At 40.8% G+C, this 18,296-nt stretch overlaps 1 protein-coding gene across 1 annotated transcript in view; it reads left to right on the plus strand.

The window, feature by feature from the left end:
* Nucleotides 1-428: 428 nt before the first annotated feature.
* Nucleotides 429-18,296, plus strand: part of LOC147678480 (vomeronasal type-2 receptor 1-like) — a 186,028-nt gene continuing 168,160 nt past the window's right edge. Inside the window, exon 1 of the mRNA XM_086945657.1 lies at nucleotides 429-1,252. Within this exon, the coding sequence (XP_086801783.1) occupies nucleotides 429-1,252 (824 nt within the window). The remainder of the gene's footprint in view (nucleotides 1,253-18,296) is intronic.

The raw sequence follows: 18,296 nt of genomic DNA on the forward strand, positions 1-18,296 counted from the left end.
GAGCTCAAGGATCTTATTGCACCAATAGACCCTCAACCTCGAACTTGTGCAGATCTCATAGCACTCAGTCTGCGTCTGGACCATCGAGTTGCTGACCGAAAGGGGGATAAAAAGAAAACTGATGTTAGGATCTTTACCAGAACTAAGGATAGATCACTCCCGAGTGCCCAGGAATCCTCAGAACCGATGGAGATAGGTAGTTTGAGGAAGCCCTTAACTTTTGAGGAAAAAGAAGCCAGGCGCAAGAACGGCCTATGTCTTTATTGCGGAAAAAAGGGACATTTTGTTAGAGAATGCTCACTCAAACCTAAGAACTCTTGGTCTCGAGATAGAAAGGAAACGAAGTCGGAAAACTAGAAAACTCGAAATTGGATCAGGAGACTTTTTCGAGTTGGCAATCTCCTCCTGAACAAACTATTGCAAATACCATGCAGTTAACAGTGCCTCATCTCACTTTGAATGTTTCCTTCAGACTACCAAACCTCAACCAAATCTTGGTGGCGGCTATGATTGACTCTGGTGCCACCGGTAATTTCATAGATTCCAAGTTCATTGCAAAAACTAGCATACCCATTATTTTGAAGGAGAAACCTGAAATAGTCTACGCAGTCGACGGAACTCAGTTAACTTCAGGAATGATCACTCACTGTACCTCTCCCATAGTAATGGTTTGTGATGTGGGCTCAGTACAACATCAAGAAACTATATCTTTCGATGTGATTGACGCACCCCAATTCGGAGTTATCTTGGGCATCCCCTGGCTAACAATGCATAACCCGACTATTAATTGGACCGAACGCACTATTGTCTTCACTTCCTCTTGGTGCAAGCAGGGATGCTGTGGGGGTCAGGTTAAAGATCCTAAGAACTCTCCAAGCTCCTTTTTACACACTGCCTCAGCCCTTTATGTCTCTACGGCCGCTGAACAAGACATAGCTCTTCCTCCCATATACGAGGAATTTTCAGACGTTTTTTGTGAGCAAAAGGCAGAAACCTTACCACCACACAGGGACTATGATTGTGCCATTGATTTAACGCCTGGGGCCAAGATACCCTGTAGTAGAATCTACGCCTTGACCGACCTAGAAAATAACCATCTTCGGGAATACCTTGATAAATTTTTAAAAAACGGTTTCATCCGGCCCTCCAAGTCTCCCGCAGCCTCCCCGCTCTTTTTCGTGCCTAAAAGCAATGGAGAGTTGCGCACGTGCATCGATTACAGGGCACTTAACAATATCACCATTAAGAATAGGTATCCTCTACCATTGATCCCGGTGCTCCTTGATCAAGTGCGTTCAGCCACGATCTTCACTAAACTCGACTTGCGAGGTGCCTACCACTTGGTCCGTATCAGACCAGGTGATGAATGGAAAACCGCTTTCCGAACTCGTTTTGGTTTGTTCGAATATTGTGTAATGCCTTTTGGCTTATGCAATGCTCCAGCTGCATTCCAATTTTTTATTAATGACGTCCTTCGGGACTTCTTAGATAGGTTCGTCATAGCCTATATTGACGATCTTTTAATTTTTTCTTCCTCCACGGAGGAACACATCAGACATGTAAAGATCATCCTAAACACCCTGAGATCTCATGGGTTGTTCTGCAAGCTGTCTAAATGTGAGTTCCATACTACCAAGGTTGAATTTCTCGGTTTTATCCTTTCTCCATCTGGAATAACGATGGCCCCAAGAAAGATCCAAGCAATACTTGATTGGCCCACCCCAACCTCGGTGAAAGATATCCAACGTTTTCTTGGGTTTGCCAACTTCTATCGCCGATTCATCAAAGACTTTTCAACCTTGGCCACACCCTTGACGCAGCTGTTAAGGAAAAATGTAAAATTCATCTGGTCCTCTAACACTGACTCCTCCTTCCAAACCCTAAAAAGAACCTTTACGCAAGCACCTGTTTTACGACATCCTGATTCAGACTTGCCCTTTATCGTGGAAGCGGACGCTTCTGACTTTGCAGTAGGAGCGATTCTCTCACAAAGAGATCAAGAAACCAATGAACTGCATCCTATTGCCTTTCTGTCTAGAAAATTCCTACCTGCAGAAACCAACTACACCATTGCTGAGAAAGAACTCCTGGCCATCCGTTATGCCTTCAAAGAATGGCGTCACTATCTACTAGGAGCAAGACACGCAGTAACCGTATACACAGATCATCGGAATCTGCAATTCCTAAGATGTGCAAAAGCCTTAACCCCCAGACAACTCCGTTGGACATTGTTTTTTGCAGAATTCGACTTCATCATAACTTTCAGACCAGGAACCAAGAACAACAAAGCAGATTCCCTATCACGGTATGATCATAAACCAGATGATTTCCTTTCAAATCCCAAGCCTACCAGTATGCTCTCCGAAAAACAAATCATAGGAGCAACGATGTCCGATGTTTTCTTTCAACAAATCAGACTGGCGATGCCTATACCCAAACTCCTTTCCTGGGTTCGGGAAGGGCCCAACAGAACAATTCAACTGAACTTACCTTTTTTCTCCAATCTCTTGTTTGTTCCTACAAGGAAACTTCAAACTCAAGTTCTACAGTGGTGTCATGTTAGTCATTTAGCTGGCCATCCTGGTATCACAAAAACCAAAGAGTTGCTGCAACGAAATTTCTGGTGGCCAACCTGGAATAGGGATGTTCAAACTTTCATTCAAAACTGTGATGTTTGTGCCCAGGCTAAGACGGAACATGGTCGGAAGAAAGGTCTTCTTCTCCCGCTTCCCACCCCAACACAAGTCTGGGAAGACATTGCTATGGACTTTATCACTGATTTACCGGAAGAAAAAGGTATGAACACTATTCTGGTGGTAGTGGATCGTTTATCAAAGATGGCCCACTTTATCCCTTGCTCTAGTCTTCCTACTTCGTCTCGCTTGGTCCAACTACTTCTGGAAAATGTGGTTCGTCTACACGGCCTTCCCAGATCCATCACGTCAGATCGAGGTCCTCAATTTATCTCGCAATTCTGGAAGGCTTGGTGTAAAGCTCTTCACATCACTTGTAACACTTCCACCAGTTTCCATCCGGAGTCAGATGGACAAACCGAGCGAGTCAACCAGGTCCTGAAACAGTATCTGAGGTGTTTTCTGTTCAAGAAGCAGGGTTCATGGTTAAATCTCTTATGGGAAGCTGAGTTCGCTTATAACAACTTACAGAATGCCTCCACGGGTCTGTCGCCCTTTTTTGCTGTTTGTGGCCGACACCCTCACTTTTCTCCCTTGCTTCTGGCTCATCACAAGACCCACATACCTTCTTTGGATTCGCATTTCAAGGAAATGGAACGCGTCACTAAACTCTTGCAAACAAATGTATTGAAAGCCAAAGCCACGTATAAAAAGTTTGCGGACAGAAAGCGTCAAAAGGGGCCTGATCTTCATGTTGGCGACTGGGTTTGGCTGTCTACCAGGAACTTTCAGTTCAGGAAGAGGTACAAGTTTCATCCTAGGTTCATTGGACCCTATAAGATTATTCAGTGTGTGAATCCAGTAGCTTACAAACTAGCCCTTCCTAACAATATGAGAATTCACCCTGTGTTTCATGTTTCCCTGCTAAAAAGGGCTACCGTCAAACGAAGGCCTCGCCCTCCTGCCCTTCTGGTAAAAGGTCGGGATGAGTACGAGGTTCGCTGTGTTAAGGATTGTAAGCGTGTTAGGGGGAAGCTTTGGTACTTGCTCTCCTGGAAAGGCTATGGACCTGAGGAGGACTCATGGGTCCCTGAGGCCAATGTTCATGCTCCCCGGTTGGTGCGCTCCTTTCATGCCCGGCACCCCATCTCTCAATATTGAAGTCCTGGGGGGGGGGTGTCTTCATTTTTGTTGGGGGGCACTGTCAGGATTCTTGCCCTTGCCTCTGCTTAGTGCCATTATTGGTGCCACTGCTTGTTGCTGCCACTGCTTGTGTTACGCTTCACTTGTTGTTCTGCACCTATGTTATGTGCCTGCTTGCTGCTACCACTGCTTGTTGTGCTACCACTGTGCCCGCCTATTGTTATTCGGTCCTCGCCTTTGCCAGTGCTTGTTATTGCTGGTGTTCTTTTCAGCGCTTCGCCAATGCTTGTTTTGATTTCTGCCGAAGCGTTGCCAATGCTTGTTGCCTTTGCATCTGGGAAGTTCCTATTTTGAGGTTTTGCTGCCGAGGTCTTTGTTCCCTCTGCAGCCTCCATACTCCGGCTTGGGACTATAAAGGCGGCCACGCCCAAATCACCGCGCGGATTATTCCTTGCAGTTTCCAGAGATCGGAGGTCTTCTGCTTCTGTCCCGGTCTTCGCTGTCGACGCTGGAGGTCTTCCTTGGAGTTCCTAGCAGATCCTGTTTCCTGTCAAATGGTAGTAATCTACCACGAATATCCGCTTGCAGAAAATGCAGGTAGGATTTAACCAGTTACATTTTGCCGGCTAGAGGAACTTTCAAGAGGCTTAAAGACATACGCGAGGGGCGTTTCCTTGTTTATTTCCCGGACTTGGTTCATTGGATTGTTTTCGGACTCTTGTCTTTGTTGTGAGACTTCAAAGTACTAATGCCCCGCTGAAGGCTTGGGGGTCTCTTGGCTCTTAGAATATTGAATGTTTGCAATGCTAAATTGTTCACTCTGAATAACGCTGTGATTAGAACAGTAGGTTTTCGCTCTGAATAACGCTGTGATTCGAACAGTAGGTTGTTCCTGAAACCAATTCATTCTTGGTGCATCTGAAGGCAATGTGAGGTGATATAACTGATATAACGCTTTGACAAATCTTGCGCTTGTGTTATTCTTTTGCACCTTGTGTTGAAATCCTCATGTGTTAATGTAACCTTAATGAGACTTGACAAATCAGCGATGTATATGTTTAAACCTTGTGTCTTTACTGATTAATGCCAAATCCCGTGCTGAATATCACTTACAGAGTATATAAAGATTACATTGTGAAAGTTACTTGGTTTTCCTTTCTGGGCAGAGCTATTGTTATTTCTGGGATTAAAGGGGAATACGCGCATTCTAACTGTTCAGTAGATTTCGGGGTGGTGCTCCTGAGAAACACTAAGGGGGGGCTTAAGAAACCAAGGCCCTGACAACGTGCTCCACAACTAGTGGCTTCGTTTCACAAGAAGCACCCGACAAAGGCTGGCCCGGTGAGAACCCTTTGATGGGAGGGGGATGTACTGTCAGGATTGCCGCCCCCCCTGTTCCTGGTATACGAGCGGCAAACCGCTCAGCAGCGTCTGCGGGAGCCGCCGCCTCGGGACTACCCCTCCCGGCAGGTGAAGCGCGGGGCAGGCACAACTCACCGCCGCGCTGCGGGACTACACTACCCAGCAAACCATGCGCAGGGCATGCGCAGGCTACCCCTGCCATAAATGGCGGCCGCAATACAGAAGCGGCGTCGGATATTGAGCCGAACGCAAGCAGAGACAGGATTTCCCTGGGAGAAGCGCAAGGCTGGGCGCTTGTCTCCTTCATTCTCGGCGAGGTCGTGGTTCCGGGGCTGGGGGCGGAACAGCCACACACCTTTGGATTATTTTGGAGTTTGCCTGCACTCGTGGGGGTTCTAATCGGGGGATTGGAGTCTGAATACAAACAAAGGAATTTACAGACATACCTCACGGACCAGCGGGCAGGTACTTAGGCGGTGAAGTCAACCGCCAACGTGGTACCGCCGCAAGTCGCAAACACCCTACCACAGCAAGCGGCACTCAAGCGGCATTTTCGGCCGCTGTTTAGCACGGTGTCCTCCGTGGGCGAGTAGCCAGGACTGGTGCTCATGCAGAGGACGGTTGGTCCCTGAGAATCGCTCGGTATTGGCGGCCGAGGAGGGGTTCCGCCAGGAGTAGCTGCATGGTGAAGGGTATCGTTGAATTTACCTTCTTGTTTATTCTGGATATTAAGGGTGAAAGAAACCCTTTCTTTTGTGTTGCATTAAACAGCACACTAACAAGTTGTTGTATTGGCTTTCCTTTTGATCTCTCATTGCTCAGGGGATACCTAACTGTTTACAGACCTTGGCTTTGCTAACCCAGGGAATGCAGTGTCGTTACTGTCTTTACCTTGCAGGTAGCCCTCCGTGGCAGTTCCCATTGGCGTCAAGCCGATCCCGAGGACCGAAGACCGAAGAGGATCACAGTTAGGTACATTGGGGTAGGTGTATTTTAGAAGCACCAGTTGAGTACTTTTAGTCTTTTATTATTTCTGTATGTACTTTATGGCTTAGAAACCATACCATGCTTTTACAGTATTATTTTATAATACTCTTCTTGCTGTACACATTATACTTCACAGCCAGTATTTTGATTGTAGCAGTTAATTTTTTTCTGCATGAGAAAGAAGACTGTTCAATAAATTCTTTTTATTGAAAATGCCTGTCTCTCTATTTCTCTGCACCTCTGGTGAAACGAAGCATGCACGATTGACTGAGTGAAATATCTATCTATTGTTTCCACGACTCTAAAGATATGTTTTATCTTGGGGAAACAAAGTTGTCATGTTTATGCGGTTGTCAGAGTCTAATATATTCAATAGACACCTAGTAAACCTAAGTCCTCCGTCAATTCAATAGTATATATCATTCCAATGCCCAGAGCCTATTGGGAATATAGGAACTACACTACACCATTTCTCTGCTACCGTTTTTCGCAAAAATAACAGAGAACGTGGTGAACAACCAACTTGTAAATCATATCAAGTAAAATGAATAGTTTCATCCTTCACAATTTGGTTTTTAGAGCTTCCCACTCGACAGAGGCTGCACTACTCGTTGCAACCAAAACTTTAAGGAAAAGTACCAATGAAGGGCATACTGCCACACTGGCCCTACTAGACCTAAGCACAGCATTTGATACTGTATCACATAACTTACTGCTGAAAAAATTAAATAGCTGTGAGGTCAGGGGCTGAGCTTTAAGCTGGATGACCTCTTTCTTGACATCTCAGAGATTTCAAGTAGCTCAGCACCCGTTTATGTCAGAGATCATTCGCCTTATGCAAGGGGTTCCATAGGGCTCTATTTTGAGTCCTACTCTATTCAAGCTTTACATTAGCCCACTTGCAGAACTAGTAAAAAAACATAATGTAGCAATTGTATCATATGCAAATGATAAGCAACTGATCATTACTTTATCCCAGGACTCGTCGAAGGCCGCATCTCAGTTCTCTCTATGCTTAGAGGAACAAGCCTTATGGCTATCTAACCACTGTTTAAAACTTAATGGAAATAAAACCAAAATAATCATATTCAGGAAAGCACCCTCTATATGTTCATCTGCCTGGTGGCCTGAGACTTTGGGGAAAACCCCTGTTCCAAAAGCAGAAATTAAAAATCTGGGGGTCTGGCTGGACCCCAAACTCACGTTTGAGGGCCAAATCAGGAAGGTAGTAGAGAAATGTTTTTGGACTCTTAAAGTCGGTGCACAGTCAAAATATTGATTCCAAATTATCGACCAACATTAATATTGAGTTAAAAATATCGAAGGTGAAGAATATCGAGGTCAAGAATATCGTTGGACAGAATATCGATCCTAAGGTAAGTAATATCGATTTTTTTTATATCGATGTAAGTAATATCGAAGTTAGTAATATCTATATCAAATATATCGATGTTACTAATTTCGATGTTACTAATATCGATATTTGTTTATGTATTTTATTATGTATTTTATATGTATGTGTTATATGTTTTTTAAGTTTTTTCTTTGTTTTAAATTATATGTGTACTATTTTTTATATATCAAAAATGATATATTTAATTTATTTTATGTTTTAGTACTGGAGCGGGTTGTGGGTTTATAGGGGAATAGGGTGGGAAGTAATTTAATTATAGTAAATTAATTATTAATTTTTAGTAATTGTAAATTAATTTTAATTAATTTTTGCGTTTAATTTCTGTAGCGGGTTGTGGGTTTATAGGGGAATTGGGTGGGAAGTAATTTAATTGTAATTAAGTAATTATGTATTTTTAATTGATATTGATAATTATTTTATTTATAATTAAATATGAATTGGTAATTAATTATTTTAATCACTAATTAATTATTTTTTATTGGTAATTAAGGTTTGTTCCTTGTAATTACATTTTTTATTTGGCAATTAATTTTTTTAATTGGTAATTAAGGTTTGTTATTGGTAATTACATTTTTTAATTGGTAATTAATTTTTTTAATTGGTAATTAAGGTTTGTAATTGGTAATTACATGTTTTTAATTGTTAATTTTTTTTAATTGGTAATTGATATTTTTAATTGTTAATTACTTTTCATTAATTGGAAATTCATTTTATTAATTGGTAAATAATTTTTCATTAAAAAGATTTTTTAATTTAAAAAAATGTTTTTACCATTTTTTAATTGTTAATCAATTTTTAATTATTAATATGTTTTTTGTTTTGAAAAATATTTTAGTTTTCAATATTTATTATTTGGTCATTTATATTTCTTAAATAATATTTATTGGTATTTATTGTTAATTTATTGTTAATTAATTATTCAATTGTAATTATGTTTTTAGTAATTATTAATGGGTATTTGCAAATGATGTAGAATTATTTAAAAAATAAATTTTTAATTATTTTATTAACACCAATTATTTATAAGTATGTTATATTTAACTTCTACGCTATCCAATGATTTCTCTACTGTTGCACTCTCTGGAGTTGGAAAAGTTATTTTTACCCCTACGCTATCCAATGCTTTCCCGACTGTTGCACTTTCTGGAGTTGGAATAGTAATTTTTACCCCTACGCTATCCAACGCTTTTCCTACTGTTGCACTCTCTGGAGTTGGAATAGCAATTTTTACCCCTACGCTATCCAACGTTTTTCCTACTGTTGCACTCTCTGGAGTGGGAATACTAATTTTTACCCCTACGCTATCCAACGCTTTCCCTACTGTTGCACTCTTTGGAGTTGGAATAGTAATTTTTACCTCTACGCTATCCAACATTTCCCCTACTGTTGCACTCTCTGGAGTGGGAATAGTTATTTTTACCCCTACGCCATCCAATGCTTTCCCTACTGTTGGTCTCTCTGGAGTTGGAATAGTAATTTTTACCCCTACGCTATCCAACGTTTTCTCTACTGTTGCACTCCCTGGAGTGGGAATAGTAATTTTTACCCCTACGCTATACAATGTTTTCCCTACTGTTGCACTCAGTGGAGTGGGAATAGTAATTTTTACCCACCTGCTATCCAACACTTTCCCTACTGTTTTACTCTCTGGAGTTGGATTAGTAATTTTTACCCCTACGCTATCCAATGTTTTCCCTACTGTTGCACTAATTGGAGTTGGAATAGTAATTTTTACCCCTACACTAACCAATGTTTTCTCTACTGTTGCACTCTCTGGAGTTGGAATAGTAATTTTTACCTCTACGCTATCCAACGTTTTCCCTACTGTTGCACTGTTTGGAGTGGGAATAGTAATTTTTACCCCTACGCTATCCAACGCTTTCCCTACTGTTGCACTCTCTGGAGTTGGAATAGTAATGTTTACCCCTACGCTATCCAACGTTTTCCCTACTGTTGCACTCTCTGGAGTGGGAATAGTAATTTTTACCCCTGCGTTATCCAACGCTTTCCCTACTGTTGCACTGTCTGGAGTTGGAATAGTAATTTTTACCCCTACGCTATCCAATGTTTTCCCTACTGTTGCACTCTCTGGAGTTGGAATAGTAATTTTTACCTCTACGCTTATACAACAGTTTCTCTTCTATTGTGCTCTCTGGAGTGGGAATGGTAATTTTAAGTTCTATGCTATCCAACATTTTTATCAATGTATTTTTTTAACTTATGGATTTTGAATAGTATTTTTATTTATTTAGTTATTTTTTTTATTTTTATAAATTTAGATAATGTAGTATATAATTAATTATATTAAAGGTATATTTAATTTTTTTAATTTATTAAACATAATTCTTTTGTAAATGTATTTGTAATTTATAATATTTGTATTAATTTATAAATTATTAAAATAATTATTACAACTTATTGTTAAGTGCGTATATATTATATATTTTCTGTATATGTTTAATTTATTAATATTATATAAGTATTATTTATTTATATTAAACATTATTAGATATTTTTAACTATGTTTATTTTATTGATTAGTGTTATTTACTTTATTTTACATTTATATTTTTACAGAAAAAAATGATATTTTTAACATCGATATTTTTAACATCTATATATTTTTTTTCTACATTTTTGTACTTACCATCTTGTAGATAAGAAGACGATATTCTTGCCTTCGATATTTCTTCATCGATATTCCTGTAGGTCGATATTTTCAACGTTGATATTTTGTCAGTGATTCCTTAAAGTCCTAAGGAAACTCCTGGATCTATTAGAAGTCAATGCCAGGAAAACTATTGTTCATGCTTTGGTGATGTGCAAGATAGATTATGACAACATCCTATATCTGGGAACAACTTAAAAAGGTCCTGAACCTCCCAAGAAGAGCATCTATTAAAAAGGCTTTGATATCTCTCCACTGGCTCCCGGTGGAGAAGAGGATCACTTTTAAGGCCCTGTGATACTGCCACAGAATTCTGTGGAACAATGGCCCGAGCTATCTCAGGTCAATGATAACTTTCTACACACCTACACGCAGTTTAAGACCTACAGGATCTCATTTGGTTATATATTATTTAATATAAAAAGAGTAAGCAAAATTCCTAGAATTACATGAATTACGCTGGCATAATTTAAACTTCACCTTGATCTAGATAAATGTTTAGTTTTAGATCCTGCTTTTCAATGATTGACTCAAAAGCATAATACATTGAATGCACTGCTTAGAAACAAAGCACCACTCAACGTATTTTTTATTTTCACTCTGTAATGTAATGTAATGTAAAAAATTCTTATAAAGCGCGGCTTACACCGGACGGTTTCTTGGCGCTGTTCACTTATTCGGAAAGAGGCATAAGGGGGAGGTGAGAAGTGCTTATGTGTAGATGCTGCGGAAAAGGTGAGTTTTGAGGAGAGACCTAAAGTGAGGGTAGGAAGGAGAGAGTCTAAGTTCCAGCGGGGGAGAGTTCCAGAATGAGGGGGCCAGGAAAGAGAATCTGAGACCTCCGTGTTTTTTGCGCCTGAACCTAGGCGTCTGGAGGAGCGCATGGTGAGAAGATCGGAGGTGCCTGGAAGGAGCGTAAGGGTGCAGAAGGGAGGAGATGAAGGAGGGACCGATGCCGGCCAAAGATTTGTGGGTCAAGCAGCCTAGTTTGAACTTGCAACGCTCCGATACAGGAAGCCAATGAAGGGCTTTGAGCAGAGGGCGGACGTGGTGATGTTTAGGTTGATGGTTGATGGTTTTGGTTTTGGATCAAAGTGTGCACATATCAGAGAGAAGGTGCCAGCCGGGGCCTGCACATCACTTCATCCAAGTACCTTATGGTTCCCATGAATTTAGTAGGACTGTGTATCTGGACAGCATAAACGGCAGAATATGGAGACTGAGATTGTCCATACTATCGGCCTAATTCCCAGCTAGCTGACATTGCACCATCCGAGGTCCTGACCATTACAGGGTACCAGATGGAATCTGGAACCTCACAACAACTAGCATTACAAGAATGATAAAAAAGATATACAATTTAACCACAGACAGCAATTTGGTATTATAATAATGTATGATTATGCTCATTCTTAGACTCCCATCTACACTATCGAGAGAATAGTGGGAGTACCCTCTGCCAGACATCTTAGGGCAACCTAGCTCCCTGTTCCTGTATATAATGTATCAGGAAGATGATCTGGCATTGAACAGGCTACTGTCCTTAGCATGATAGAGATTGGTGTTAGCAGGGCTGCATTTCAGTCACAGGCAAATTCTTTAGGAAAATCATTAGCAGTGCTCCTCTGTCGAATCTGCACAGCTGTGGTTATACATGACAAATGCATGGTTCCAATTGCACTGTGTTAGAGGTGCAGCACTGATGTGATTGTTTGTCTTGCAATTCTCATCTGTTTTCTACCAGACAACCATAAACAAAGGCATCATGCACAATTTTCTTAGTCTTGAATGGAGTGTACAAGCAAATTGATAATATACATTCTAGAAACTGTACTGCTTGTAGAATGATTTTGAAGTATGTTATCAGGTACATGCAAAGCATGTAGAAAGCCACTGTTTAGAACAAGATATCAAGCTGAAACTTGTAACTAAAGGGGTGAGTTGTGCTCAGGCCCTGTAGTACCTTAAAATACCCTCTCTAGGGCCGGAGGGAGACCAAACTTAAAAGCTATTCGTAAAAATCAAACAACGCACACACACACACATATATATATAAATACTTAATTAATATAAAGTGAATATAAAATGACCTATAATAATTCAGATTGAAGGAAAGCTATAATGCTTTCAAAATGCTAATTAAGAACAATACAATTAATAAAACAAATACAACTCAATTTGAAATAAAAACAAGGAGCCAAATTAAAATTCAGCATGTTCCCAAAATGTTTTCCATTTTCAGAGAGTCAATAGGATCCAGGAAGGAATCCACTGCCACAGACGATGTTTCCACAGTGGTCCAGACTGCAATTTTAAAAAGAACAAACACGGTTGTATCCATCCCAATCAGCAGCCGCTGATGTCTTGCCAGCCAGCAGTATAACTGCTGAGGAGGAGCTAGGATCCAATAATCCAGGGGCTGAACCATTCAGGAATTTTAAAGTATGAAAGCGTATCTAGCACTTGCATGAAATAGGCACCAATAAGGGTTAACTGGTTGCTCTGGACCAGGGCAAAATCAACAGTTCACGCCGGCCATAATAGAGTGTTGGCTGGGGACAAAAGCCAAGCAGGCCCAGTAAACAGAGTACCTTGATCCTGGTCGCAATGGAAACATAAGGGGTACAGTCAAGCGATGCGTCAATGTCGATTCCACAGTGTTGGTGCTGCATTAGATCCAAAGATAAATCGCTGAAGCCAAGAAGCATTGTTTCTGATGCAATGTGCCAGGTTTCTCTGCGCAGTCGGAGGGACACGTCAATCTATCCACTCTGCTGTAGCGGTGATGAGTGTTTCCGATGCGTTGGGTTCTGGAGGCGATGTACTGGTTCCGAGTGCAAAGCACAGATTCTACTCTTGCAACAGGATTGATGCGCCTCATCTGCTTTAAGCAGAGTGGAGATGTGTGGATTTCTCTGATACAAGTATCTGGGGACACTTCCAGAGGACCAGGCACAGGAGCAGGTATAGATACTTTAAAAGCCCTGAGTCTCAAGCAACAGGAGGCAAGCCAACACACCCTTGGAGATCACTTTGGTTGCAGGGAAGAGTCCAGCTCTCCCTCAGCAAAGTCAGAGAGAGATTAGCAGGCACCAAGGCAGCACAGCAAAAAAAGTAGATCTTCTAGATCAGTAATCCAGCAGTGTGTCAGCACTTGTTGCAGCACAGCAGTTCTTCTGACAGAGGTTCTTTACAGGTCCAGAAGTGTCTTATGTGGTGGGGTCAGAGACCCAGAAGCCTTTTCTTCCCTGTCCTGGATCCAGACTATATGTAGGGGGTAAATAGCCCTTTGTGTTGAGACAGGACACTGCCTATTCAGGTGTAAGTTTCAGCTCCTCCCTTCCTCCCTTCACAGGAAGAGCCATCAAAATGCAGATGACTTATCAGACACACCTAACCTTTGTGTCTTTGTGGCTATCCAGAGGGATTGCACAAAGTATTGCTGTCACTCACTCCCGACGTTTGTTGGAGACAGGCTGCAGGAACACACAGCTGTAAATGTCCACTTTCTATAAGTATTCAAGCAGGCACGTCACTTGCACGCTGATCTGTCGCACTGCAGAACGTAGGAATATTTCCATGCCATAAATCCTTCTTTTCTGAACTGCCCTTCAATGCCAATAGTATAGTTTCAGTCAATGATAATCCACCATGTGTTCCACTCAAGGCGTTCCGTGTTTTCCACTGTCTCTGGAGCATTTCTTTTCACTGGCTTTAATTTGAAAGGTGATCTGCGAACTAGTCCATAGGGTGCAAACTAGTTTGGGACAGTACTATTGCGATGCAAAAAAGTCATGTAAGAATGCACTCCTTCCCTTATATTACTTCATCCTCAATTTATTAGAGACCTTTATTATTGCGTGCGAACAGTTACTGTGAACTGTCCCCAAAATCACAGTTCAATACTGAAGTATTCAAGCAGGCACGTCACTTGCGCGCTGATCTGTCGCACTGCAGAACGTAGGAATATTTCCATGCCATAAATCCTTTTTTTTCTAGTAATCCAATTGTTTAACCATAATTAAACCAATATAGTATCCAATTTTTTACACAATAATCCAAGTTTATTAATCCACTGCGGAGACAGCGTGATATCACCATGATTCTTTATTCAGCATTTTCAGGTGCCTCCATTGTGCCCATCCGGGCTTTCAACAGCAACACGTGCACTTGAATCATTCATATAGAGCGGCCTCACATAATTCACCCAATGCATTTCGAGCCGAGAGGCTCTTCGTCAGGAGTCACTGAAACAAGTAGTCAAGTCAAGTCAAATAACTTTATCCGGTTGTTCGATTTAACAACCATAAAAGTATTTACATTACAGATAATAACACGACAAACACATAGTCTGAAACAAGTAGAAAACATGTCTGAAACAACTGCTCGATGTAGTTTTGTGTGCACTATACAAAAAAATGTAACCGAACATCACAAAGTGCTATACCCCTAACCATTATACTAAAAACTGATTTAGTATTAAAGAATGAATCCAGTGTTAAAAAATAATAAAAGTACAATGTTAAAAAATGTTAAAAAATAACCCACAACATTAATAAAGTCATGCTCATACAACAAAACACCTGAAATGCACCACCTTGTTCTCCTACATTCAAGCTTCTGGCATTATCCCTACGATGACCTTTCTCCCCTGATTACTAATATCAACACTTCCCAAATTTCAAAGAGTGTGACCCTGAACAGTTACCTTGAAAACCACGGTCGACAAACTTATTGCTTCATGTGCGTTCATCAGATGCTAAACAACAAATGTGATCACGGTCTGAATAAAGAATCATGGTGATATCACGCTGTCTCCGCAGTGGATTAATAAACTTGGATTATTGTGTAAAAAATTGGATACTATATTGGTTTAATTATGGTTAAACAATTGGATTACTAGAAAAAAAAGGATTTATGGCATGGAAATATCCCTACGTTCTGCAGTGCGACAGTTCAGCGCGCAAGTGACGTACCTGCTTGAATACTTCAGTATTGAACTGTGATTTCGGGGACAGTTCACAGTAACTGTTCGCACGCAACAATAAAGGTCTCTAATACATTGAGGATGACAAATATAAGGGAAGGAGTGCATTCTTACATTACTTTTTTGCACTTTCTATAAGTGGCATGTCTAAAACAGTAAAGTCGAATACAAACTATACCAGTAATAAGGATTTGTCATTACCATTCCAAAGATATAAAAAATGAATTACAGCTTAAATGTTTATTAAGGAATTCCCAATGTTAACCTATGAGAGGACTAGGCCTCACAGTAGTGAAAAATGAAGTTAGGTGTTTTTCACTACCAGGACAGCAACACTTAAATGTAAATGTCCTACCTTTTACTTACACATCACCCTGACCTCTGGGCTGTCTCATGTTTAAAGGGCTACTTGTGTGGGTGGTAACATGAGTGCTGCAGGCCCACTAGTAGTATTTAATTTACAGGCCCTGTGTATATGGTATACCACTTTACATGGGACTTACCAAGTAAATTAAATATTCCAATTGTGTATGCATCAATGATACCATGTTTAGGGGAGAAGCACATGCACCTTAGCACTGGTAAGCAGTGTGAAATTGCTCAGACTCCAAAGGCCAAAAAAAGATTAATCAAAAAGAGGAGGTAAGCAAGCAAAATGTTTGGGGAAATGCCACCTTAAGGGTGACAGGTCTAACAGCTATCATGTACATGCAAAGTATGTAAAAAGTCACTGTTTAGAAAAAGATTTCAAGCCCAAATGTGTATCTATATTGGTAATTTGTGGTAAGGCCCTGTTGAACCTTACAACACAAAGGTCCCTCTGCGCACACCAGGCTGGCATGAACATCCTTTCCTACTAGTACACATATGCTTAAATTATCAAATTGTCCCTTAAGGGAAAGTATTCATTTTAATTTAATTATGGAACAATGAAGCCAGATGTGCCTGTGGCTCCTCCTTTTCCTTGCATACACTCTAATCTAAGTTTCCTGGCTCTATAAAGGCAACCAGTTTCAGCACAATGTTAATACAGCTCCTCCGGCCACGGTTTGAACTTTTATCCAAGGGCTGAGCTGGCCATGTGACTAAGCTGCCCACTGTTGAACGAGGCTTCCTGGCTCTATCAATTGTATGATAATTGGTAAATCTCTATTCTTTCTGTTTTAGTGGCCCCAGACATGTGCTATAACATTAAGGTATGAGCTGATCTCATTAGGTCAAAACAGCAGAGCCTATAAATATTCAATAGAATCTTTAGGAATAGCTTCCATGAACCAGGACCCAGCAGCCCTATGAATGCTGCATGTGGTCTTGTCCAACTCAGTTCCAGGGCGATTGTAGGGATATCAGGTGTTTTGTAGGGTTATGTAGTATTTTCTGTGAAATTGCATTTCCTGCTGGATTGTGTACCAATTTTGATGCTTTCAAGGACACTCTGGTATCCACCATTTTAGTAAATGCCTCTTAAATGTCTGAAGGTGTTGACTGTGAGGTTTTAACACAACTTAAAGATTTATGTACTTACATCCTATTGAAACAATAGTACAGATTTAGAGAAATGGGCAACGTTAAACCCCATTAATCGTTTCAAATACCATGAAATAGAACAATCCCTAGCCTTCCCCCAAGGAGGCACATTGCCTCTCCAGGAAGAAGAAAGTCAAGTTCGTGACCATGAAGAATATGTTTCTTAGAAGGCACACAAACTTCTCCTTCACTCAGAAAGTCCTTTTGTTTCTACTGATCCACTGCTTGGTTCCAGCATCATCTCAACCGAATGGGGACCCCACGTGTCGGCTGCCCACCCTGGAGGTGAGTGGACTCTCCAGAGATGGGGACATCATTCTGGGTGGACTCTTTGTGGTGCATAATGACATAGTGTTGAAGGAGACCACCTTCACATCAAGGCCTGCGCCCATTACTTGCCAAAGGTAAGATGAGAAATTATCATGTTGTATTTATATCTAAGAGATTATCATGCTACTAAAATGCCTGAAGCTTATAGGTGCTAAAAAGAATTCAGTCAGGAATACTATTGTCTACAGACTTGGGTCTCATTTAAGACCCTGGGAATGATGTAAGATCTCCCTTTCAACGTGTTCATATGTGCTGAATGTCAAATCAAACCTTTAACCAAAGTCAGAGTAAAATCATAGACTGGGGAATTCATACAAAGATGGGAGAAAACATGTATGTATATCCGCCAGTTTAATTTTGAATCATGCTACATGCTTTATAGCCCGCAGTCAGAATTCAAATGTCCTGATTGACTCCAGGAGGGGGCGGTCTACAGAGTTGAAGGGGCAGCAGTGAGTTGAACAGAAAACGTTTTAGCGACATTGGTGAGTCTGTGTTAAAGAGTTCTCATCAGGCAGCAGGGCAAAATAGAAGTGCGTCGGTGGAGCATTTAATGGGGTGTCATCATGTGTTAGCTCAATGCTGTAGGTCAGAGCTGAGTAGTATTGTTTGAAGTCTGAAGTCATTTCTTTGAGTGAATCAAGTGCATTTGTGAATCTATCAATGTGGCTAATTTTATTAAATAATGGTGCAAACATGAGATGCAATAATGGACTTTGCATAGTTTTCGTATCAATTAATAGCAGGTCCAGACAGGGGTGTATTGATGAAACTGTTACATAGATAGCATCAGTTCCTGGACAATGATCATGTGACAGAAACGTGTTATCCTCAGCCAAAGTTATCAAGTGTGTAGTTGCCAGGATCTCACCTCAAGGAAGCACAGAACAACCTTTAAGGACAGATATCATGTATATAGACAGTACTAACTACATTCTTCTGACAATATCCCTCTTCTCTTTCCCAGTTTGAAAATGAGGTTACACTACAGGAAAATGTGCAATGTATAACGTAGAGCATTATGGTTCATGAACCTGCTAAGACCCTGAAAGGGATGTATGATGGTACGACGCGTACCGTCACAACGCGTGCTTTTACAACGCGTCCCTTACAACGCAAGTCATTACCACGACTTGCGTTGGGGGCGCGGATTGAGAATAGTATAATTTACTATTCTAACACCAGTCTCCGTGGACACTAGGGAAGGTGTTGGAATAGTAAATATACTATTCTTATTCCTCCAGC

The sequence above is a fragment of the Lissotriton vulgaris genome, chromosome 12 (assembly GCF_964263255.1).
Source record: "Lissotriton vulgaris chromosome 12, aLisVul1.2, whole genome shotgun sequence".
Lineage (NCBI taxonomy): Eukaryota > Metazoa > Chordata > Amphibia > Caudata > Salamandridae > Lissotriton > Lissotriton vulgaris.